General features: G+C 37.2%; 2 protein-coding genes across 4 annotated transcripts; one reads left to right on the top strand and one right to left on the bottom strand.

Annotated features, from left to right (window-relative positions):
- The first annotated feature begins 1,163 nt into the window (after window positions 1–1,163).
- Window positions 1,164–25,325, top strand: LOC112045806 (zinc finger protein OZF). 3 transcript variants are annotated; one of them, XM_052889725.1, is made up of 6 exons: window positions 1,164–2,172; window positions 2,831–2,964; window positions 3,936–4,047; window positions 5,056–18,925; window positions 19,218–23,583; window positions 24,430–25,325. In XM_052889725.1, exons 1-4 carry the CDS (start codon window positions 1,330–1,332, stop codon window positions 5,227–5,229), a joined length of 1,263 nt encoding a protein of 420 aa, XP_052745685.1. In that variant the 5' UTR covers window positions 1,164–1,329; the 3' UTR covers window positions 5,230–18,925; window positions 19,218–23,583; window positions 24,430–25,325. The 3 variants fall into 3 exon arrangements, with proteins under 3 accessions (XP_052745685.1, XP_052745686.1, XP_052745684.1); XM_052889726.1 differs by having other exon boundaries at window positions 5,056–16,686; window positions 17,555–23,583; XM_052889724.1 differs by having other exon boundaries at window positions 5,056–23,583.
- On the bottom strand, window positions 23,612–25,508 carry LOC128199590 (uncharacterized). Its single transcript, XM_052889733.1, has 2 exons — window positions 25,331–25,508; window positions 23,612–24,381 (listed from the first exon to the last, which is right to left on the bottom strand). Exons 1-2 carry the CDS (start codon window positions 25,506–25,508, stop codon window positions 23,651–23,653), a joined length of 909 nt encoding a protein of 302 aa, XP_052745693.1. The 3' UTR covers window positions 23,612–23,650.
- Between the last annotated feature and the right edge of the window lie 1,383 nt (window positions 25,509–26,891).

Raw genomic sequence — 26,891 nt, forward strand, 5'->3', positions numbered from 1 at the left:
ATTTATACTCATATACAAACGATTCGTAATAATTTGAATTTTATTATGTATAGGGTAGGGATAGGGTAGGGGTAGGGTAGGGTAGGTAAGGGTATGGAAGAAGTGCACAAAAGTCAAAGCGAAGCTTGACCGAGTCCGCTTGTTACTAATAACAATAGAATACTTTGTTACTTGAAATAAATATTATTATTATAATCGGCATCTTGCTGTTCTATAGCCTAGTTCAGACTACTTTAGTATTTTAGTCGAGTACGAACTACTTTTGGATTTACCGCCCAATAATCGTACTCGACTAAAATACTAAAGTAGTCCGAACTAGGCATAAGGTAGAAAGGAAAAGATACATTCACCAAAGTACCTTTATTCGGTAAAAAACCGACAAACAAAATTAAGAATAGGCAGATAGAGCGCTCGGAAAACGACGGTGTCGTAGCCGCACCAAATACAAAATTCAAAAACGAATACATTCTCTCTCAGTAATTTTCAATATTATTTAAAAGAAATGGCGTCATTGTTTTCAAATGTTTTAAAAACTGTTCTCAAAAACTAAGAATTAAGATGGAGTATGTTTTTATTGGTTATTACTGACTAATAAATTAATTTACGTAATTGTTGTTAGTGTTAAATTTTGAAATTTAACACAAGGAGACGCGTGACGTTTGTTTTTTTATGGGTTGCACCGGCTTCACTACGCTTCTTGCAAAACTCATTCTGGATCATTTTTATTCTGTGATTCTGTGTTGCTATAGAAATAAATTGGACCTTGACCTTGAATAGACTATTGGTTGGTCTTCCTGGGAGTAAATCTTAGTGCACGGCGCGCGCGGCCTGCGGGCTGCGATTGGTTGTGGTCGCTGAAATGGTAGCTACTCCGCAATAGATGGCGCTTGCCGCTTTCGTTCTAAGTCCATGGTTATTTATTTTTCATGCTCCTATATTTTTTTTTAATGTTAGCTCTGATAGCTCTGAGTTCTATTTCTTTTGAGCCTAAAGAAAATTCTAATTCTTACTCGTAAGGACATTGTAGAAAAAAATTATGGTGAAATAATATAATATAATTTAAAACTCCTTGCAGTATATATTCTTTGGTTTAAAACTTGGCCATTCGCCAAGCCAATCGATCGTCACGCCATAGATTATAAAAATGTATTGCGCCACGCCATGCCAAATGCCAATCGCCATTTTTAATTTTCAATTAATGTTTTGTGTGGCGTCAGGCGTGTGCATTTGCATTTGGCAGCTTGTAATTAAAGAAATATCCAGAAGAAAAACAATATATCTACAGTATTCCTCCAATTGAAGAAGATATTTAAGTACTTGTAAGTAGCCATGTCTTTAGATTACCTGTTAATTAAATTGGATTCCGACATGTACAACTTCGAATATTTTCAACAAGTCAACGTATGCCGTTTATGTTGGAAAACAGACCCCCTATCTCAATTAATAGAAATATCTACGGAGAATACGTTAAAAAACGATATAGTTGACAAAATAATCGATTGCTTAGAAATTAATTTGAAACCAAGTTCATTGCCGAAAAATATTTGCTCAGACTGTTTCGATCGTATCGACAAATACTATAGCTTCAAAAAGTTTTGCCAGAAATCTGATAAAAAATTGCGCGAGATATTATCAAATCACGAAAATAGCACAATAAAAAAAGAAGACGTGGTAGGAGACGAAACCTTCGATTGTTTTGAGAGTTTGAAAGGATCGGACAGCGAAAACGACCTTAAAATCGAAGAATTAAGGAAGTATAACAAACGCAAACCTAAACGAACACCTTCGTATTGCAATATATGTAGATTAGATTTTGAAAACGCCGAAAAATTCGAAATACACAATTCTAAATGTCACGGTGTAGAAAATGGCGGTTTCAAATGCTTCGGTTGTACAAAATTGTTCAAAAATCGCAAATCACGTCTCGGGCACGAGGTAAACTTCTGCAAAAGCATGAAAGATGGCTACAAATGCGTCTCGTGCGATAGACATTTGCCGAGAAGAGGCATGTATGAGTCACATATGAGGGATCATCAGAGAAATGTAGCGATACAACTTCCCGATGAGCTATTCAAATGTATAAAATGTGATTTATCATACAAAACTAAGCAGTTGCTGCAAGATCATGGGCTAAAAGTGCATAAGAATGATGTCAAGAAATATGTGTGCGAGGTAAGAAATTATTTTCTTACTGAGAATTTATTACTGGTGTGTACCAGGGTTAATTTCAGTGGAAACAAGGTCCCATAGTATGTTAAAACACTGACTGCTGTTATAAGTAAATAAATATTTGTCAGGGCCTATTTTGCTCTTGGCCAGAAGGCCTAGTGTCCATCTTAGACATCTACATATACATTTCAGTATAATATTTTCCTAAATATTAGGTTATCTGAAAGGAATCCTAAGCGATAAGGCTGCCTTTTTGTATCTTACTTTATATGTATTGTATTGTTTGTTTCCCTGTCTTGTGGCGTTTATATAAACATCTTGCGAAAAAACAACCCCAGTATTGATCTATAGCAAAGGACTTGAAATATCCATCAAATAAAGTGACCAAATCAATCTAACAGTTCTCACAAAGGAACAAATAAAATGTCTATGTAAAGATGTATTTATTATCATAATTTTAATTTAATTTAAATTTTGGTTGTCGGGGAGGAAAAAAATCCCTCCAGACTTCTGCTGGCTAGTCGGCAGAGCATGTCTGACTTGCATAGATTAAAAATAACCTCCCATGTACTCTTTGGTCAGTGTGGAACTGCTGCCTCGGGGTATCTAATTTAATCTAAATATATATAAAAATAATCAAGTAATATTACTTGTCCTCCAGAGCTGTGGCCGCGTGTTCACAAGGAACGACTATCTCCTGAAGCACAAACTCACGCACACCGGAGAGAAGCAGTATGAGTGCCCACACTGCAGCTTCCGGGCCACGCAGAGGTCTTCTCTTACTGTACACATCAGGTAATGTATGTTTATATATTTAGGGTTCTGTACCCTAGGGGTATTGTTCTTTATCAACCCATATTTGGCTCACTGCTGAGCTCGAGTTTCTGAATGAGAGGGGTTAGGCCACCACGCTGGCCTATAGGCCGACTTCACACATGCAGAGAATTAACAAAATTCTCAGGTATGCAGGTTTCCTCACAATGTTTTCTTTCACAGTTTGAGACATGTGCTATTTAATTTTTTAAAAAGCACACAACTGAGTAGTTGTAGGTGCATGCTCCAGATTATATTCAAACCCACACCTGGAATCAGAAGCAGATGTTATATCCACTGGGCTATCATAGATCTGGATACTGAAAGGGTAAAATGTATAAATATAATAGCCTTTTATTCCAAGCAGCCTTACATAAGTTATGCTATACATAAGTTATGTGTTGAAACGTTTATAGTATGTCCTGCTATTCATAGTGTCACTTGACATAGGCCTCCTCCAAATGCTTCAACTGCACCCTGTTGACCACAACTCTGGTCCGGCAAAGCCCCAGAGTTAGGAAGATGTTGTCATCCCACCTTGTTGGACGTCCACATTGTCTGCTCCCAACTTTTGGGTATCAGAGTGTTACTTGCTTGTTAAATTTTTAAATTTTGTAATGTAACATGGCCTGTCCAATGGCCAACCACTAATGGTCAAGTGCGGAAAAGGCCCAGGAAAGAAGAAGAAGATCCAAAGCTATTTCAAGTGGTCAATTCATTCAAGTACATTTGAGATGATTCTGTCAGTTAGTTACTTCTCTCCATTGCCTTCTGACACGCTAGATTTTCTCTGTGGGCTTCCACTAGTAAATAAATAAAACAAAGATTGAAACAGAATAGTGGTTCTTAGTTCACAATCGAAGGGAATGTATTTGTTCATAAAGTAAAAGGAAGTCTTTGACCCTCCCATTAAAATAGGTGGATGATGTTGATGAATGTAGTGTTCTCTTTAGAAAGCACACCGGAGAGCGTCCGTACGAATGCAGCTTCTGCCCTCAGAGATGCATCTCCAGCTCAAACTTGAGGGCACACCAGCAGAGACACTTGGGGATTAAATCTCATGAGGTAACTATTTATTGAGCCAATAAATATGATAATGTTGACCAAAACTTTGCCTTGCTCTGTGAAATCTTGCCATGCCTTGTTCAACTACTGATCATAGTTAAATAACTAATCTCCCAGCACTCCTGGGTTTGAATTAAGTTCTATGACTGGTGGGAGGCTTTGACCTTGGTTAATTACTACTCTACTGGCAAAGACGTAGCGCCAAGCCATTTAGCATTCTGGTGCGTGTAGAAACTGAAAGGGGTGTGGATTGTCATCTTTCCTAACTTAGCCTGCTTCCATCTTAGATTACATCATCACTTACCATCAGATAAGATTTTCTTCTTAATCGTACACTCTTGGCAGAGTGGTCGTGGTTGCACGTGTTGATGAGCAATGCCTTCTGTGCAATGCTCCTCCACTTTTGGCGATTGGCTGCATTTTGAGTACACTCCGCCAAAGATGACTGTCTAGCAGCCTTAACTAAATCCCTCCAGCGGGTTGGAGATCAGCCTCTGGATCTTTTGCCTTGGACTTGCCCTTGCACTACCAACCGCTCTATTGAATCACGATTTCTGGAGATGTGGCCATAGAACTTTAAGACTCATAAAAGCACAGCATATATATATAAAAAGAAAACCTCTTTAATATTATTTCTTTTTGGTAATTTACTTTTTTTTTCATGACATTGTCACATTTTAAATATTCTATATATTATTATTGACTTAACAGCAAAATATTAAAATTTTTATTAAAATATAAAGTAAATGTAAATAATGGCTTTGAATGTTGTTTTTATATTTTATTTATAGGTAAGATTTAGTTTAATTTAATTATTTAATGTAAAATTTAATACTGTAAATAACAATTATATTTTATTTATAGAAACGCAAACAAGCCTTTATTACTATCTATCTACTATCACATTCATGTGAAATAATTATCATTATATATATATACAGATATAGCATGCATCTTTTATGCAGAATAGACATAGGATGGTCATTTTAATACTGGTTTTTGTTTCAGTGCAAAGTGTGCAACAAGAAATTTGGGTACAAAGTCAGTTTGCAGGAGCACATGGCTACCCACATGCCGACGCAGGCGCATCAATGCGAACAATGCACCGCCTCATACTCTCGCCTGCGGGCACTGAAGAGGCACATGGCTGCCAGACACCCTGAGAAGAACCCACCAGATTGATGAACTGTGAAGCAGCACTCGTCACCTGAAAAGTTCCTACCACATGGGTGAACTATGAAAAAGTAATAGATTCTCAACAGATGGATGAACTGTCTAAAGAAGATTGAGATGATCCTACCAGATGGATGAATTATGAACGAGCACTCACAACCTCGAGAAGATCCTACCAGATGGATGAACTGTAAATAAGCACTCGCCACTTTGAGAAGATCCCACCAGATGGATGAACCGTGAAAGAGTACTCACCACCTTGAGAAGATCCTACCAGATGGATGAACTGTGAAAGAGAACTCACCTCCTTGAGAAGATCCCACCAGATGGATGAACCGTGAAAGAGTACTCACCACCTCGAGAAGATCCTACCAGATGGACAAACTGTGAAAGAGCACTCACCACCTCGAGAAGATCCTACCAGATGGACAAACTGTGAAAGACCACTCACCACCTCGAGAAGATCCTACCAGATGGACAAACTGTGAAAGACCACTCACCACCTCGAGAAGATCCTACCAGATGGACAAACTGTGAAAGAGCACTCACCACCTCGAGAAGATCCTACCAGATGGACAAACTGTGAAAGAGCACTCACCACCTCGAGAAGATCCTACCAGATGGACAAACTGTGAAAGAGCACTCACCACCTCGAGAAGATCCTACCAGATGGACAAACTGTGAAAGAGCACTGACCACCTTGAGAAGATCCTACCAGATGGACAAACTGTGAAAGAGCACTGACCACCTTGAGAAGATCCTACCAGATGGACAAACTGTGAAAGAGCACTCACCACCTCGAGAAGATCCTACCAGATGGACAAACTGTGAAAGAGCACTCACCACCTCGAGAAGATCTTACCAGATGGATGAACTATGAAAGGGCACTCACCACCTTGAAAAGATCCTACCAGATGGATGAATTGTGAAAGAGCACTCACCACTTTGACAAGATCTTACCAGATTATGAACTGTGAAAGAGTTAATAAAAGTATGAAAAAGGAATAAAGGTCTTTGGCTGTTTTTATTAATTGAGATTATTTTAGCATGGTTTAGATTTTTGTTTTGGTGAATTTTTCATCCATCATGGTATATGTTTGTTATCTTTATAAAATAAAAAGATGTTGGTAGGATAACCATCTCAGAATGACCTTGAGACTTATTGTATCTTTAAATTGTAAATTAAATATCATCCATTAGGCTATACATTTACAACCTTATTTTAAATTTCATTGTAATCTTTTATGATTTTTTTTGTATTTTCAGCTTGTGAAAACTGTCAGTGAATATTTTGCTATCATATTTACTGATAGTTTTCCAAATTTCAAAAATATGGGTAAGGATGAAACATACAGGGTGCTCGGGAGTATTGGCGTAACTCTAGGGTTATATTCTTTAACAAAAATTAATTCAAAATGTTCAAGAAACATGTGTTCTAAAATGAATATTTTTGGAGTAAATAATATTTCTTTTGTAAATAGATCTTAAAATGTTTCCCTTAGACGCATCCTTATAATTATGAATAACCAAGTTTTACGTATTATAAAATACAAGGTTAGATAAAGGCGTGTATTACATGGATAGCTTTTTTTTTTTCAGGAGGAAAAAAATCCTCATGGACATCCTGAACCGGATAGTGCCGGACTCCTACCGGCTAAAGAAAAGCCCCTCCTGACCCCAAGGCGTTGGTGCTCCTGCCAATTCGACCTACCACCAACACCCCTGTCTATGTATCACCGAGCTCTATTTCTTTCTCTGTCGTCCTTCTCTTTACACTTTATTTACACATGGATAGTTGGAATTATTTGAATGACTTTTTTTTTAGTTGAAAAAATATTGGTTATGCGGTTAGGCTCCTATAAGTGGACTCGTCAACACCTTGAAGTTATGGGAAATACTCCCGAGCAGCCTGTATATTCATATTTCAATTTTTTGCCATTTTCATCATTTGAGCGCCTACTTCTCTGTGTGGTGTAAATTAATTACTTTTGGTGATTTGTTAGTCAGTGTTTTTGTGTCCCTAGGTATATCAAAGTCGTAAAAATAGCTTCACTGATAGTTTTCCAAATTATAAAAAAAATTAATAAGGATTTTTTTTTTTTATTTTAGCTGTTTTCACTAATTGAGCATATAGTTTGAGGTTTGGTTTTTCCTTTCTTCGTCCTCAAGTGTTAAGAGGACACAGTTCCATTTCTGTTCATTACGGCTCCGCCTAAGTGTTATTTTTCTCAGTTAATTGAAAAGCTTTTACTAAACTAAATTACAAAAATAAAAATATGGAAATAGAGAATGGAAAGAATTTCATATTTTTATTTTTGATGTTCTTGTTAATTCTTTAAAAAGATAGCTAAAAGAGGGTAAAAAGAGGACAAGCTACTGGTAGCTTGGTTACCTTGCAGTGTCGTGAGACGTTTGCCAGTGTTCTGTTTTTCCTAAAAAACTGCTGTCGCGATTTTTTTTGTGTTCTGGTATATCAAGCTCGTGTAGTCTCGTATTCCCTGATAGCTTCCTAAATTACAAAAATATAAATATGGAAAAAGAGATTGGAAAGAATTGCATATTTTTATTTTTGAAGTTCTTATTAATTCATAAAAAAAAACTAAAAAGAAGAATCTGGTGCTAGGCTAACCACTTTGGAGTGTCATTAGCCGTCAGACAGTGTTCTGTTTTTCCTAAAAAACCTGTGCTGTCACAATTTTTTTTGTGGTCTGGTATTTCAAGCTCGTGTAGTCTCGTATTCGCTGATAGCTTCCTAAATTACAAAAATAAAAATATGGAAAAAGAGAAGGAAAAGAAATGCATATTTCTATTTTTGATGTTCTTATAAATTCTTTAAAAAAAAAAGAAGAATCTGGTGGTTAGCCTACCACCAGATTCTTCTTTTTACCTTTTTTTTAACCACCTTGGAGTGTTATTAACCGTCAGCCAGTGTTATGTTTTTCCTAAAAAAATGCTGTCACAATTTTTTTTGTGTGCTGGTATTTCAAGCTCGTGTAGTCTCATATTCGCTGATAGCTTCCTAAATTACAAAAATAAAGATATGAAAAGAAAGGGAATGAATTGCATACTTTTATTTTTGATATTCTTATTAATTCTTTAAAAAATAAGCTAAAATAAAAAGAAGAATCTGGTGGTAGGCTAACCACCTTGGAGTATCATTAGTCGTCAGCCAGTGTTCTGTTTTGCCTAAAAACTACTGTCACAATTTTTTTTGTGGTCTGGTATTTCAAGCTCGTGTAGTCTCGTATTCGCTGATAGCTTCCTAAATTACAAAAATAAAAATATGGAAAAAGAGAAGGGAAAGAATTGCATATTTTTATTTTTGATGTTCTTATTAATTCTTTAAAAAAAACGAAGAATCTGGTGGTTAGCCTACCACCAGATTCTTATTTTTACCTTTTTTTTTAACCACCTTGTTATTAGCCGTCAGACAGTGTTCTGTTTTTCTTAAAAAACTGCTGTCACAATTTATTTTTGTGTTCTTTGGCATTTCAAGCTCGTGCAGTCTCATATTCCCTGATAGCTTCCTAAATTACAAAAATATAAATATGGAAAAAGAGAAGGGAAAGAATTGCATATTTTTATTTTTAGTGTTCTTATTAATTCATTAAAAAAAAAAGCTAAAAAAATAGGGAAAAATAAGAATCTGGTGGAATTCTAACCACCTTGGAGTGTCATTAGTCGTCAGCCAGTGTTCTGTTTTTCCTAAAAAACTGCTGTCACAATTTATTTTTGTGTGCTGGTATTTCAAGCTCGTGTAGTCTCGTATTCGCTGATAGCTTCCTAAATTACAAAAATAAAAATATGGAAAAAGAGAAGGGAAAGAATTGCATATTTTTATTTTTGATGTTCTTATTAATTCTTTAAAAAAAACGAAGAATCTGGTGGTTAGCCTACCACCAGATTCTTATTTTTACCTTTTTTTTAACCACCTTGGAGTGTTATTAGCCGTCAGACAGTGTTCTGTTTTTCCTAAAAAACTGCTGTCACAATTTTTTTCGTATTCTTTGGTATTTCAAGCCTGTGTAGTCTCGTATTCGCTGATAGCTTCCTAAATTACAAAAATAAAGATATGGAAAAAGAGAAGGGAAAGAATTGCATATTTTTATTTTTGATGTTCTTATTAATTCTTAAAAAAAAGCTAAAAAGAAGAATCTGGTGGCAGGCTAACCACTTTGGAGTGTCATTAGCCGTCAGACAGTGTTCTGTTTTTCCTAAAAAACTGCTGTCACAATTTTTTTCCTATTCTTTGGTATTTCAAGCTCGTGTAGTCTCGTATTCCCTGATAGCTTCCTAAATTACAAAAATATAAATATGGAAAAAGAGAAGGGAAAGAATTGCATATTTTTATTTTTGATGTTCTTATTAATTCTTTAAAAAAAACGAAGAATCTGGTGGTTAGCCTACCACCAGATTCTTATTTTTACCTTTTTTTTTAACCACCTTGTTATTAGCCGTCAGACAGTGTTCTGTTTTTCTTAAAAAACTGCTGTCACAATTTATTTTTGTGTTCTTTGGCATTTCAAGCTCGTGCAGTCTCATATTCCCTGATAGCTTCCTAAATTACAAAAATATAAATATGGAAAAAGAGAAGGGAAAGAATTGCATATTTTTATTTTTGATGTTCTTATTAATTCTTTAAAAAATAAGCTAAAATAAAAAGAAGAATCTGGTGGTAGGCTAACCACCTTGGAGTATCATTAGTCGTCAGCCAGTGTTCTGTTTTGCCTAAAAACTACTGTCACAATTTTTTTAGTGGTCTGGTATTTCAAGCTCGTGTAGTCTCGTAATCGCTGATAGCTTCCTAAATTACAAAAATAAAAATATGGAAAAAGAGAAGGAAAAGAAATGCATATTTTTATTTTTGATGTTCTTATAAATTCTTTAAAAAAAAAGAAGAATCTGGTGGTTAGCCTACCACCAGATTCTTCTTTTTACCTTTTTTTTAACCACCTTGGAGTGTTATTAGCCGTCAGACAGTTGTTCTGTTTTTCCTAAAAAACCCGTGCTGTCACAATTTTTTTTGTATTCTTTGGTATTTCAAGCTCGTGTAGTCTCGTATTCCCTGATAGCTTCCTAAATTACAAAAATATAAATATGGAAAAAGAGAAGGAAAAGAAATGCATATTTTTATTTTTGATGTTCTTATAAATTCTTTAAAAAAAAAGAAGAATCTGGTGGTTAGCCTACCACCAGATTCTTCTTTTTACCTTTTTTTTAACCACCTTGTTATTAGCCGTCAGACAGTGTTCTGTTTTTCCTAAAAAACTGCTGTCAAAATTTTTTTCGTATTCTTTGGTATTTCAAGCCTGTGTAGTCTCGTATTCGCTGATAGTTTCCTAAGTTACAAAAATAAAAATATGGAAAAAGAGAAAGGAAAAGAAATGCATGTTTTTTTTTTGATATTCTTATTAATTCTTAAAAAAAAAGCTAAAAAGAAGAATCTGGTGGCAGGCTAACCACCTTGGAGTGTTATTAGCCGTCAGACAGTGTTCTGTTTTTCCTAAAAAACTGCTGTCACATTTTTTTTCCTATTCTTTGGTATATCAAGGCTGTGTAGTCTCGTATTCGCTGATAGCTTCCTAAATTACAAAAATAAAGATATGGAAAAAGAGAAGGGAATAAATTGCATATTTTTATTTTTGATGTTCAAGGAATAATAAAATTCTTTAAAAAAAAAAGCTAAAAAATAGGGAAAAATAAGAATCTGGTGGTAGGCTAACTATCCTGGAGTGTCATTAGTCGTCAGCCAGTGTTCTGTTTTTCTTAAAAAACTGTTGCCACAATTTATTTTTGTGTTCTTTGGCATTTCAAGCTCGTGCAGTCTCATATTCCCTGATAGCTTTCTAAATTAGAAAAATAAAAATATGGAAAAAGAGAAGGGAAAGAATTGCATATTTTTATTTTTGAAGTTCTTATTAATTCTTTAAAAATAAGGTAAAAAGAAGAATTTAGTGGTAGGTTAACCACCTTGGAGTGTCATTAGTCGTCGGCCAGTGTTCTGTTTTTCTTAAAAAACTGCTGTCACAATTTTTTTTCGTGTTTATTATTTCAAGCTCTTGTAGTCTCGTATTCACTAATAGCTTCCTAAATTACAAAAATAAAAATATGGAAAAAGAAAGGAAATGAATTGCATATTTTAATTTTTGATGCTCTTATTATTTCTTTAAAAAGGGAGCTATAAAAAGGTTAAAAGAAGAATCCGTTTTGTTGTTTTTATTATTTTTTTAAAAAGAGATAGCTCTCTTTTTAAAAAACACTGGGAAAAAAATAAAAAGAAGAAGCTGGTGGTATCATGTGACGTCTGCCAGTGTTCTTTATTTTTCTAAAAAACTGATGTCACAATTTTGTTTTGGGATTGGTATTTCAAGCTCGTGTAGATAATCATATTCACTGATAGATTTCTAAATTACAAAAATAAAAATATAGAAATAGGAAAGGAAAAGAATTTCATATTTTTATTTTTGCTGTTAATTATTAAATAATGTAAAAAAAACATACACTCGAATTGAGAACCTCCTCCTTTTTTTGAAATCTGTTACAAAAGGGTAAAAGCTTGTACTTTTTTTTGAGGTTTGGTTTTCGTTTTTTTATGTCCCAAGTCACAAGAGGACACAAAAAACACTAATTATTTCGGGAGTCTAGGTCACAAACCACGGAGAACAAGATGTCGAAGGCACCAAACGCACATAGAACCGCGTTCCGATCAACTACACTTAATTATTTCAATAGCCTTGCAAAACTGCCACAAAGATACGTGGTCATCACAAATCAGTTTAAATCTCGCGATTCGCGCAACTTCGGTCAACCGGCTTGCGCTTCGCGTTAACTTCAACAAACAACGCAATTTGCAGCGCAGGCGACCGGTGAGCGAAAACGAGCCGCTCCGTTCGGTTACGGCGTCAGCGCCCCAGAACGTCCATAACAAGCGGGATTAGCGCGACAAAATCTACAATCAGCGTTGGTATCGGGGATGTAGCTGCAAGCCTCAACCACTAGTTGGTTTTCGAGAGCTGTTTCATATATTGACTATTGTGGAGAGATCCAGGTCGTTATTGCGCACAAACCACGGAGCGCCCGCGCAGTGCGTTGCCACGGGATGGGTGCTTCGTGTAAGGTGACCTCTTTTAAATCGAAATGGCGTGCAAGTTTCCTTGAGAAGAGCACTCTTTTCTGGGTTTACCTCTATCCTCCAGGCATTCGGCGTTCTCTAGGCATTCGGTGTTAAGCCAGCTTGTGTGTTTAGCATTGAAGTCACCGGCCAAGATGACGAAGTGGCTTAAAGAGAGGAGTGACTGAATGTCACTTTCTAGCAGCTGTTTATCACATCTTTGATAGATTGAAACCAGTGTGATCGGCAAATGGCCGGTCATACTGACCTGACAGATTGTGACTTCCATGTTACTAAGCTCGGGAGGATCGAGAGGAGTGCAGTGAAAGAGCCCTTGGCTGTGATAAATAGCCGTGCCACCCTGCTTGTGGGTGGTCCGGTCGTTTCTAATCATTCAATAGTTCCCTATTTTGGGATCGCGAAGGCTAGGTTTCAAGAAGGTCCGGCACCAAAAAGATGTCCGGTTTGTGGTCGCTTATCCATTTGCGGACCCCGAGTATGTCATCGGTGAGCCCGTCTGCGTTGTAGAAGCCGACAGTCAGGGTATGCGGTTTTAACCTACCGTTGTGAGCCATTTAGAAAGTTTTTAAAGTTTTCTATCGCGCGGAGCATGATACTGTGCTCGCTCATTACCCTTAGGGCCTTAGTTGGAGGGTCTACTTTGTACTTCTCAATGAAGAGATCGTATTCTTCCATACGGACTACATCCGAGAAGGAGTGAGTCGCGTATGAAGCTTTAGACTTTGGGTTGAGCGGGCTTTTTAGCCGCAAGTTTGCGAGTCGCTGCCCTGCCGCTTCGCTTGCCTGACTGCTTGCCTGGATGTGGGGCCTTCCGGCATCCGCGATGATTCGCCGGATGGCCGGCTTCGCCGCACCGCAATCGGCTTGGGGGCACTTCAGCGATTCGCTCCTTGCAGGGATAATCGATAGTGCCGTAATCACCCAGGCACTTTACGCACCTGGGTTGGGCGAAACAGTTTTTTTGTAGCCGTATAACTGGCATCGGTGACATTGGCCGATTTGTCCTTTGTTATTTGGCTTCTCGAAGGAGAGACCAGAGAGGTGACAGATGGACCTGAGGTTGTATATCCTCATACCCTCGGGAGACAGGTGGACGATCGCTAATACGAGGTCTACGGGTTCTTTTGTACGCGTGTGGTACATAGGATGAACCTCGTGCACAGGAAGCTCCTGTGCAACGTGGTCGGCTTTTATTTACTCTATACTGAGCTCCTTTGGAAGGCCGCGGACTACCACGCGAAAGGACTCTCTCTTCGCGGAGAGCGTAGGTATGGTACCCCTATTCCGTTTGACCTCAATAATTGCTTGAGTGTGTAGGTGATTTTGATGAACGGATTTTGACGAAATTTACATATGTAAAGTGCGGAAACAGGGTTCCATGCACACATTTTTGTTGCACCCTACACTGAGTGTCACCACTCTTTTTCCACACACCACGCAAACGCGGCGCGATTGTTTACTCAAGCGGTGACTCAACTCTATTCTCTGTTGTTGGACTATTTGGGGCGGAAACGGACGGGCGGTGGCGTGCCGTGAAAGAAGTGAATTTATTAAATTAGTTCGAAAATCTCGGTGATTCATAGAAGATGAGTGACTGGCAATTATAAAGGAATTTAAAACTGATCCCCCCCCCCCTCTTCATAACATTGTAATCCAATATTAGGAATTAGAATGGGTCTAGTGGAACCTCCTACAGTGCCCTGTCCATTACCAATGGTATGTGGAGAGAATAGCAACCCTGTTTGTGTCTCTTCTTAACATGATATCAACATCACCGGAGGAAAGACCAGATATCTGCCCCCGGCGCATGTGCCTTTTGGTGAGATCGTGTAGGGCCTGCGGGACGAATTTGCGGTCGGTCCGCAGAGTTCATACACAGTCAAACCCAACAGATTTCAAACGTCGAGCCAAACAAGGGGATTGATAGTAATTATCCATCCACACACAACCCCTTGTACTCCAAGCCCTGGACTAATCTCAAGACAATCGACGGTGTAATGGCGTCCAACGAATTGCTATGCTGCTGGGGTGGGGATTTTCTATGAGAATGAATCTCAAACCGACATACGTCCCGGTTTGAGATTCGCATATCTCATAAGTTTTAATACCCTTCCTAGCAGATTTGTTTGGTATCAGCTGGCCGATATCAAGCCAGCCTTTCCACATAAGAAGGCTCTCATCAAGTGATATATTTTCTGCTGGAGTGTACATCTGCTGAAATTTGTTATTTAAATGTGTCAAAATTGATTGTATTTTGTAGAGCCTAGCGTCAGAGAAACTTACACCCGGTTCTAGTGCACACATGTTATCATTAAAGTGCAGACATCTATCTTCTATACTTATAATAAATCTGTAGAGAGGTCAATTCTGTACATGAAATATATTTCCAAAATAACTATCAGGGGGTGATAATTGATCGATACTGATACCAAAAATGCAATCAGTAAAATTTTTGTCTGTCTGTCTGTATGTTCTTTATAGAAACAAAAACTACTGGACGGATTTTAACGAAACTTGGTACAATTATTCTACATACTCCTGGGCAGGTTATAGTAAGTATACTTTTCATTACGCTACGATCAATAGGAGCAGAGCAATGAAGAGAAATGTTGAGAAAACGGGAGAAGTTACTCAATTTTTTAAGCTTCCGTCGCGTGTACAGCCCTAATGGTTAAAGCTACATAGAAATCATGTATGACGGAAATGTTCTCCTTAAAATTATCTATAAAAACACAACAGCATATATATGTCTATCTTTTATGGTTGACTCACAATAACACGTGTAACTCCCGATAGCTTAGCAGTTCGGAGCTTTCTAATTATTTTTGTCTACTCTTATGTTTATAACACTCATCACTCATCCCTAATAAGAAAGTTAACATTATTACCTATTCAATAAAAAAAGAATCATAAAAATCGGTAAAGAAACACCAAAGTTATACAAGAAATACGCTAAGCCATCGCGCGTGAATGCTAATTCATGCTATATGGATTATTTTTGTGTAACGGTTGCCGCGCTCGACGCGACTCGCGGTGGGAGGAATAAATAAAGAAGTGCAGCCTTAATGAGTAGGGTAGGGGTAGGGTAGGGGTACTTGAAAGTTTACAACGACTTTCACGCGGACGAAGTCGCGGGCGTCCGCTAGTTTAATAATAAAAAGCGATCGATTGGCATGTAAGCAGTAAAACCGGGTGTACAAAATACGTCACGGGTGTCATTCCAATATTCGTCAGGTCTTGTTTTGACAACAACCCCCATCGCCAGAATAATTGCAAAAAGGGCGTACAGCTCATCTGTCGTTGTATCCACCCAACGGCAGATGCGGCTTCTGGGACGGAGGCTGTTGTCCTCGAATTTTTGGGATGCCACCTGCTGTGCATATTTGTTTATCTCTGACGCTATGTGCTCTATGATCGGCCGATCCCATATTTGACCAAAGATCGTGTATGGGTCGACCGATGGAGCAGTAGGCGTTACATTGACTTGTGTGAAAATTTCGCGCCTCAATTCCGGAGGAATCTGAGGGCCGCGAAATTCTCTCCACTGAAAATCGTTAACGACCCTGAATGACCCTGATGAACGGATTTTGACGAAATTTACATATGTAAAGTGAGGAAACGGTTCCATGCACACTTCTTTGTTGCACCCTACACTGAGTGTCACACCTCTTTTTCCACACACCACGCAAACGCGGCGCGATTGTTTACTCAAGCGGTGACTCAACTCTATTCTCTGTTGTTGGATTATTTGGGGCGGAAACGGACGGGCGGTGGCGTGCCGCGAAAGAAGTGAATTTATTAAATTAGTTCGAAAATCTCGGTGATTCATAGAAGATGAGTGACTGGCAATTATAAGGCTGTGTCCCCAGTAAGCAAACTGTCAGCGGCCGACTGAGTGAGCCGCAAATTTGCAGCGAACTGAAATTTGAGTTAGCTGCAGACTCAAATCAATTTTCGTGCGTCGCAAGCAAACTTGAGAGAGTTAGCCGCTTATTTAGCCGACCGACTTAATTATCACTTTACTTTTGTTGTACGAAGGGAGTGGTTGTGTTGGTCACGATGGATATTTTTGAAGTAATTGGTATCTTAGAAGCGCTGAAAGAGGATAAAAGGAAGCACTGGGTTCACCCATTATACAAGAAAAGGTTGAGCATTGGACAATTTCACACTCTTTATCCAGAACTAAGGAAACATCCAGAAAAATTTTACGACTATTTCAATATGACTTCTCATACATTTGATGAATTGCTTAAATCTATAACCCAGTACATAGCTAAAAATAATATCACAAGAGATACATTATGTCCCGAAGAACGGCTTACTATAACTTTGAGGTAAGTAAATAATTAACGCTTTAGGATTTTAAAAAAATATGTTATTTTTATTGTAATACAAAGTCACTTTCGCATTTATAGTTTTTAATTTAACAATCACTTTTCAAAGTTACTGTATTATTTAAATTGAATTAAGAACATATATGGTAACATTAAGTTGGTAACCTGTCATTCCTCATCTTCAGTGTGGTTTGAATCGCCTCGCAATATTGCTTCTATGTCTTCTATTTCCGCTGAAGAACCTGTAGAGCTATGTGATGGACTGTTTCGAGGGTAGTTTTGCACATTTGGTGTACTGCTGCTTCCACTCGCATAGCCATACTGATGTGGGTACTGGTAGGCATTCGTCCATCCAGTTAGCATCATACCACCGTCTAACCATCACTAATATTATAATTATTATGTACACTATATTTTATATTTTTAATAATTTTCATCACTTCGAACCGAAATTCAAAATTCTGTGTTGGGGACATTGTCTTCATTTCCGGTAAAATATTTAGTAGAAAGTTCATATCTGGATCGTTTTCTCTTTTTTTTTCCATCGAGTTAATTAGGGCTTCTTGAAACACAGTCATCTTTTTTGGTCTTCTTGAAACACAGTGATCATTTTCATCTAAAATAGCGCTACTGTCGCTAGACGTCTCGGCGCTAATATTGCCAGATGTCTGGTTGCTAGCTCTAGAAACATTTAAAAACTGTAACATGTCCAAGTATGGTGTCTTGCGTTTTTTTGTTGCGCCACTTCCGCTTTTGACTGAGGAATCCTTATTTTTTTCTCTGGTGTGATAGTCGCGCAAACCCTTCCATTTTTTTTGTAGGTCTTTTACTGAAACAGAAATAATCGGTAGTTCAATATTCTTTCCAGATTCTTGTCAAGTGGACTAAGTTACAGAAAAATTGCACAAGAGTTTCTTGTTGGAAAATCGACGGTATCGAAAATAATAAGTGAAACTGCATGCATTATATGGGATATTTTACAGCCACAGGAAATGCCGGAACCTTCTGAAGAATTGTGGCTAGAAATAGCAAAACGATATTATAAAAAAACCAACTATCCTAATTGTATAGGATCTATCGATGGCAAGCATATCCGTATTAGAAAACCACCAAAAAGTGGGTCTAACTATTTTAATTATAAGAAGTTCTTCTCAATTGTTCTGTTAGCCGTAGCAGATGCAAACTGTTCTTTTATAGCTATTGATGTAGGTGCTTGCGGACGAAATGCTGACAGTAATATATTTAAAGAAAGTGGTTTTGGCAAAAAATTGGCGTGTGGGTCTCTGAAGATTCCTAACTCAACTAAATTGCCTAATTCAAATGGATTGCCCCAACCTTTCGTGTTTCTTGGAGATGAGGCATTTGGATTACAAAAGCATATCTTGAGGCCTTTTCCTAATAAAAGTTTAAATAAGGAAGAGCGAATTTACAATTATCGTCATAGTCGAGCTAGGAGATGCGTGGAATGTGCATTCGGCATCCTAACAAGCAAATGGAGAGTTCTGCATACACCGATCGCTACTAATGTGAATACAACCATCGCTATCGTAAAAGCCGTTTGTATTTTACATAATTTTGTCATAGCAAGAGAACAAGCACAATATGCACATATTTCGCGACGTACCTCAACAACTCTTACAAGTTCAAGGAGCCAAATTATTACTGTATCAAATTCTGGAAAAACAACAAGAGAAAACTTTAAAAACTATTTTCTTAACGAAGGAAAGCTATCCTGGCAAGAGAAATATTTGTAAGTTGTAGCTACAGAAAGAAATAGTGTAACGGAGTGTGTAAAGCCGTAAATACTATGTAAATTATGATACTTTGTTTTATGTAGTGAGTGATACAAGTATATTGTTGAATAAATAATAAATTCATTAGAATGGAACTTACTTCTTTTTTGTTTAGTGTTTTCTTCTAAGTTTTGCCAATCATCGTATATAATTTCAGCGACTTCATTCCAATTGCTCTGCTTTAACCGATTCCTTGCCACCTACATTTTTCAAATCTATTCGCCCGGGCCCCATATAAAATGTATTGACGCGTGAGTCGCGTCATTGGCCCTCCTGAATGGTGACGCACCTAGTGCGTCATTGGAACCCGGTAATGTTTTTGATACTATTTTAAGTAGTTTCAAGTATAATAATACAAAGTGAGACCTGTTACCGTGTGTTTTGTTTTATTAATTAGTTTAGTGTGCTTTAAAGTGACTATCTACGTGTCTAATAGGAAATGGAAGGTAAGTTACAGATTTTCAGCATGAGTTGTAAACATTTGGCTCGAAAATCAAAGAATCTTCGTATTTTATATCAAATTGGTGACATAAAAATACAAGGTGATTATTTTTATACATTTCCGGCTTAGAGTGGTAGGTTTGATTCCCGGCTCTAGTAGGTAAGAGACATTTCAAAATTCTTTGAATGCAATTTAATTTATTAGAAAATCAATGTCAGATCTTCGTTTGTCTTACAGTTTTAGACTTTTCCATATTGACCGTTCTAAATGGGCCTCCCGGTATGTTTTTTTTTCAGAAATTAGAAAACGAAAATATATTCCGGAAACGGAACAAGAGACACAGTGCGAGGATGACCAGTTATTTGAGGAGAACTCTCAATCCTGGGAATTTGATAGTGGAACAAATTATGTAAGGGATACTAGGAAGAATACAACGAAGGATAGTGCAACGTGCACAGAAAAGCAGACGGAAGATGTAAAGGCTGTGACAGTCGTGGATATGCACGGCTGCAAATATTTTGGGCAATTTGTGTCCAATGAATTACTTCGATTTAACATTACTCAAAGATATGTTATTATGCAAAATATTATAGAAATATTAAAAAAATAATTTAATTAATACATTACGAGTATGTATGTAAGATAAGGTTATAAGCAGGGGTAAATGAAAGAAATATTTAAGTTTTTGAAGATTTATTACAAATTAAAACATATTACAATATCGTACCCACGTATGTCTATTGTTCATTTTGGTAATTAAACACTGCTTATTTGACTGATTATTTTAATTAGGTAATTAAGGATTTGGTTTCATAGGAACAACATAATTACTTACTTTAATTGTTTTACATGTTAGAACTGATTAATCATAGTGATCATTAATTGTACCTGATTATTAAGAAATTCGTATATCATATATAAGCAATTATTCTACCTCCATGGCGCAGTGGTTAGAGCGTTAAATTCTCAAATCAATAATGATTAGTATTTGTGAAATGCTCTAAAACATTCCAGGCATAATCCAGGAAAACCTGGACAGTCAGGACAGCCAAACAACACATCGACTCTTTTTTTGTGGACATTAAAGCAGAGCCTGCACCGTTTTCTCATTGTTTTGCCATTTCTTTTGGGTAAATGTGCTGGCAAATGAATTCTACCCGAAACTGACGGTCGAATATTCTCTGATTTATTGGGTAACAGGTATTCAATTATTCGTAATCTAAAATCATATAAAGTTGTCTTCCTTTCTCTGTTTAAATTATAAAGGAAAAAAGAATTTAATAATTGCATCTGCATGATGTGGATAATTACTTTTTTATACCACCTTAACGTTTTATGTTCTGCACAATAATAATTTAACATTTGGTCATGCTTGTCCACTGATCTCATAAATTTATTGTAATTTACCTGCACTTTAGGTTTAAACGAAACGTTTCCGTATTTATTTTTTGAAAGTATGTATTCACTATTGTGTTCAGAACTCACGAAACAGACCTCCCTCTTATCTAGCCATTTTGTCACTGTTACATTTTTATTGTTATGCATAATACATGCTTCATTTTTTTGTAATTTTGTATTAATTAAATCTTTGGGATTCCCTTTTTTATTTTGCCTTAAAGTGCCGGTTAAATATGTGTTATTATTTAATAATTCGTTGGCCATATCAACGCTTGCATAATAATTGTTTACATATATAGAATGACCAACATTTAAATAGTTTTGAGTTAGTAAACGTAATACTTTTTTGACGTGACCACGACCACCCACTACATTATCTTGAGCCCCAGCATACAAATGTATTTTCATGCAGATACCGTTATTTTCGGCTAACATATATAATTTTATGCCATATTTGTGAACTTTATTTTTCATATATTGACGAAATCTTAATCGACCTGTCCATAATATCAGAGATTCATCCACAGTCAACTCTTTACTTGGATAATATATTTCTTCTAATGTTTTATTAAATATGTCAATTAATGAGCATACCTTTTTAATGCTTTCATTGCCTGGAATATTTTGAACATTCAACGCTCTTAAAATCATGAAGAATCTATTTCTTGACATGTAGTTTTTTAATGTAAAATCAAATAAATAATGTTTTTTCCAGTAATCAGTGAGCCGATTTAATTTTATTAATCCCATTAGGAAAATAATGCCAATAAAGGTCTGGAATTCTGGCAAAGATATTGGTTTCCACCTTTTGAATCGTGTATGCCCTGTACTCGTGGATTTCAGGATTTTACCATTTGCGTTTGTACACGTTATTATAAGATCATGAAAATGATTGTTGAATAACAAATTAAAAAAATCAATTGGTTCAGTTCCGGTCATATTTTTTTTAAGACCAGGGTTGCCAGTAAACGGAATTATATTTTCAAGAGCTGGATTACCCATGGTCCAGGTTCCTTCTTGAAGTACTTCCGCGTCTCGCAGTACTGGTTGCTCATTTTCGGTAGTAACTACCTCTTCCTCAGCCAAATCTATCCAATCATCTTCCAAAGTTTCTCCCAGCAGTATGCCATATAAGTCCTGGTCCGTAAATAGATTCTCCTCGTCTGGAAGTATATCTCTTGGAGACTCCATTGTCCTCAAAATATTTTCTATTTCATGTTCTGCTCTAGAAGTCGACGGTTGATCCATTGTTCTAAAAAAATCAAATGCGAGGTGTAAGTTACATAGTTTCAACTTTACGTCCCTAATTTTTTTTATTTCATTTTTTTTGTATTAACGTGCAGACTGAGTCATTACGTTTAAGAACAATGCCGCGCAACTCGTTATCGATAAAGGGATGCCGCTCGGGCGCAAATAAATACAACAATAGCATTGTTTTTACCTTGCGTTGTACGTTTCCCTGTTTTAGTTTACTAGTCATTATACCTACTATATTTTGTTGAGCTTTTATGTTCTGGTAAGTTTGTTGTTTGTAAAAAAAACTTAACAAATAACGTTAGTTTTGTTTGATAATTTATCACAATTTAAACTTTGTTCTTCAAAAATTAAATAAAGGATTATTTATTAACAATACTGTTTAAAATAAAACTATATAATACCCACCGCTACTGCTGTCTAGTTATTAAAAAATAAGAAATTAATATCAAAAAACTTACCACAGATGAACGGCAAGTAGATTGATTCAAATTCGATAGATTTCCCAGTAACACAAACGTAAAATCGGAGTCCAGTATCACAAGCCACAATGTCACTAATGCAAAATCACGGGAGTCCAGGTACACGCAAGCGAATGTCGTCGGTAGGGTCAAAAGTAATGAGAGCACGTCTGATGTCTGACAAGGGCACAACAGAAGTGATCTCGTCATCAACCCATATTCGGCTCACTGCTGAGCTCGAGTCTCCTCTCAGAATGAGAGGGGTTAGGCCAATAGTCCACCACGCTGGCCCAATGCGGATTGGCAGACTTCACACACGCAGAGAATTAAGATAATTCTCTGGTATGCAGGTTTCCTCACGATGTTTTCCTTCACCGATTGAGACACGTGATATTTAATTTCTTAAAATGCACACAACTGAAAAGTTGGAGGTGCATGCCCCGGACCGGATTCGAACCCACACCCTCCGGAATCGGAGGCAGAGGTCATATCCACTGGGCTATCACGGCTTTCAAGTATTCACGGATCACGGAAGTGATCTCAGAAAGGATAAATCGCCATGCGCAGGAACACTTTCGCAGGTCTACTTTACTTATACTTTACCGCGTCTAGTCACACGCTTCCCAATGTTGTAGGCACAATAAATTTGTGAAGTGAAGATAAAGAAATAAAGTCACCCTATTTGTTTAAATATTGTAATAAATTATACTACAACTGTTAGAGACAAAAATATTTCATTCCTATCAAATTCTTTTTTGAATTTTTTTTGTGTTGTGTAATGCCATGAAAGTAGAGAGTAAGATGGAGACAGTCAACATATCTGCACCTCGTTCTCAATTTTTAAGCGAGAGTAACCGTTAGATATATATTTTATTAGACATTTTTTACATTTTAGTGTGTGAATAATTATGGATGAATAAAAAAATATACCATGTGGTTGACGACCCCTGACAATTTAACTTTCCAAAATAATCTAGTGGCCACTGATATTATTGTCTCTAATGTGTTATTTTTTATGTAAAATAAAAGGATTTTTGGTTTAAATTGAATAAAAAATATATTTAGTACAATTTTCTAATGACGCGCTTGTCGCGTCATTGGCCTCCCTAAGGGCCAGGCCACAACAGTGCGTTGCGGCGTCGCATCGTAAAAACAACATCGCACAGCTATGCGATGCGATGTCGCAACGCAAAAATTTCATCGCATACGACATCGTACGTAAAGACGCTAACCAACGTTTCAGTTTCTAGTGAGACATGGATCGCACTGCGCGTGTTCTACTTCTGCTTGCGTTAAGGCGTATTAAGAAAAAGAAACAGAAAAGAAAGTACTGGGTGCACCCATTACTGACAATTATGAATAAAGATGGAAACCACTTCAAAAGGAAATATGAGGCGCTAAAAGTGGACGAGGTTAAATTTTTCGATTACTTTAGGATGAGTGTAGGATGTTTTGAAGAGCTTCTTAGTTTGATAAAGCCTCATTTACAAAAGAAATACATATTTAGAAAACCCATCGAACCTCTGGAGATGCTGGGATTAACTATAAGGTAAGAAAAAAATAAACTATTTATACTATAATCATACTGTTTAATCATTTTCACAATTTAGTGTTATTCAAAACTCGTATTCCGATTGTGTGTCATTCGTCAAATTTGTTAGTTCCTCATCGAAATTAATTTGTTCTGGCTCATTTGCATCATCATTCCTTGGCGTTTGTGGAGACGATTGCATAGGTGCCGGTGATGTTTCGCATCCGCTTTGGAAGGCACTGCGTTGAATGGATGTTTGGTAGCCACTCTGCATAGACATTTGAGCTGTTTGATAGCCAGTCTGAACAGTTGTTTGAGATGTTTGATAGTTTGCTTGGACGGATGTTTGTGAAGTTTGATAGTGGCTGGGATAGTATGATGGTTGGTGTAAATCAGTTAATATCTGTAGGACACGACTTTGGAAAATTATTGTTTGATTATCATTCAATTTTTCCAATGATGGCAAAATTCCTTTAAAAAAAGATAAATGTCTACTTTCAGGTGTTTTTAAAGCAGCTATAATATTCTTCTCAAATTCGTCTTCGTCAATTTTTCTTTTACGCGATGCAGGCTGGTAACGTGGCATGACAGGTTGCTGGCTTTGTTGGGTTGAGGTGCTTGGTCTTATTTCTTCATCGTCAAGACTTGATGTTGTTTTATTTTGAAAATTCTTTTTCAGAAATAGGAGCTGGTCGTATAGATGATATTGTTTAATTTTTTTGGCCCCAGCTCCGGATTTACATTGCTCGTTTAATTTTTTTTCGTATTTTGTAAAATTATCCTTGATTCCTCTCCATTTTTTTATGACATCGTTACCTAAAAAAATATGAAGAATAATGATTTATTTTGTTTTTTTTTTTTCAGGTACCTGGCGACGGGAAATACTTTTAAAGATATGCATTTCACATATTATCGTGGAAAATCTACAATAACAGAAATAGTAAAATTTGTTTGTCGTATTTTATGGAACATTCTTAAAAGGTTGGAATTACCAAAAATTACAACAGAGCTGATGGAACAAATTGCTCAAGAGTATGAAAAAAAGACCAACTTTCCTAATTGTATAGGAGCGCTAGATGGAAAACACATTCGTATATTGAGCCCGGATCACAGTGGATCCCTATTTTTCAATTATAAAAATTATAATTCCATTGTTCTATTAGCACTTGTTGATACGAATTACAAATTTATATATGTCGATATAGGTGCATATGGTAAGGAATGTGACTCCACTGTTTTTCAAAATTCAAAACTATACGACTTATTAAAAAAAGGTCAATTATCTATACCTCCGCCAAAACCGTTACCTGGCTTTCAAAAAGAAATTCCTTTTGTCTTCGTGGCGGATGAAGGATTACCACTGACAAAAAATATAATGCGCCCATATTCTGGGAAGTTTTTATCGATAGAAAAACGAGTTTTTAATTATCGTTTGAGCCGAGCCAGACGATATGTTGAGAGCGCTTTTGGCATACTCGCAAATAAATGGCGCATATTTCACCGACCCATTAATGTTTCTTACGATTTCACAATAGACATTATAAAAGCATGCTGTGTATTACACAACTTTGTATTGAATCGAGATGGCGCACAAACGTTTGAAGAAATGATTATTGACGATTCTTTGCAAATTTTACACGAAACAACACATGAAAGTAGAACAGAAGCTAACATAATCAGAAACGAATTTTGTAATTATTTTAATAGTAATATTGGAGCTCTAAGTTGGCAGTTAACGAAAATATAAATGTTTATAAGTACTTACCGATTTTTGATTTTTCAACAGTATTTAACTCCTCAAAATTTGAATATAAACTTGTACACACTTCCCTCCATGCTTCTGTTTTTAAATTTTTGTCTTTGAATTGTGATATAGTTTTGTCCCAAAGGACGGGACGTTCGTAAATTAAAGATATCAGGTGGTCGACATCGTACTCCGCCATATCGCTTAAAAAACACGTGCAGGTCGTTCAAAGTATGGACACCGACTAAACGGCAACGCGTTGTCGCATCGCAGATTTGTACGTTGCGCAGCGCATCGGAAATTTCCACGATGCGTTGTGCGGCGTCGTTGATTTTTGCGATGCGACGCCGCAACGCACAGTTGTGGCCTGGCCCTAAAGGTTTTTTCATGACGCGCTAGGTGCGTCATGGGCCATGAATCGGTTAATACTCTGTTGCTGTATTCTTCACTCGACATGTTCCATATGCATGGTCTATTCTGTATTTCACTAATGAACCTTTCCGTATCAAAGGACATCTTGGATTTTCAGTGATGTGTGTGTGCGTTGAGATTAGTTAGGTGCGATGCAAAAAAACACGTCCTAACACGATGATAGCTTTTTTCCAACTATCCGAATAATCAGTTTGCGGCAAACTGAGTCACTACGCCCGGCGAACAACCAATCGCCGCCGCCGACTGGAACCGGTTTTGGTGGGAGTCGGCCGCTCACTAAGATAGTCGGCGCGCGTAACGCTGCAAACTGCGTACAGTGAGCGCAAAACTAGCAAACTGTGAACACGCCATTTGAAATATATGGAAGGGCGTACTAAACCGATACGCCGCTAACTCAGTTGGCCGCTGACAGTTTGCTTACTGGGGACACAGCCTAAAGGAATTTAAAACTGATCGCCCCCCCCCCCCCCCCTTTTCATAACATTGTTATCCAATATTAGGAATTAGGATGGGTCTAGTGGAACCTCCTACAGTGCCCTGTCCATTACCATGGTATGTGGAGAGAATAGCAACCCTGTTTGTGTCTCTTCTTAACATGATATCAACATCACCGAAGGAAAGACCAGATATCTGCCCCCGGCGCATGTGCCTTTTGGTGAGATCGTGTAGGGCCTGCGGGACGAACTTGCGGTCGGTCCGCAGAGTTCCTACACAGTCAAACCCAACAGATTTCAAACGTCGAGCCAAAAGGGGATTGATAGTAATTATCCATCCACACACAACCCCTTGTACTCCAAGCCCTGGACTAATCTCAAGACAATCGACGGTGTAATGGCGTCCAACGGATTGCTATGCTGCTGGGGGCTGCTTCCTAGCAGATTTGTTCGGGATCAGCTGGCCGATATCAAGCCAGCCTTTCCACATAAGAAGGCTCTCATCAAGTGATATATTTTCTGCTGGAGTGTACATCTGCTGAAATTTGTTATTTAAATGTGTCAAAATTGGTTGTATTTTGTAGAGCCTAGCGTCAGAGAAACTTACTAGTGCACACATGTTATCATTGAAGTGTAAACATCTATTTAATAACAAAAAACGATCGATTCGCATGTGTGCAGTAAAACCGGGAGTATACAACGTGTCCCAAAATTCA

Source organism: Bicyclus anynana, chromosome 26 (genome assembly GCF_947172395.1).
Source record: "Bicyclus anynana chromosome 26, ilBicAnyn1.1, whole genome shotgun sequence".
NCBI lineage: Eukaryota > Metazoa > Arthropoda > Insecta > Lepidoptera > Nymphalidae > Bicyclus > Bicyclus anynana.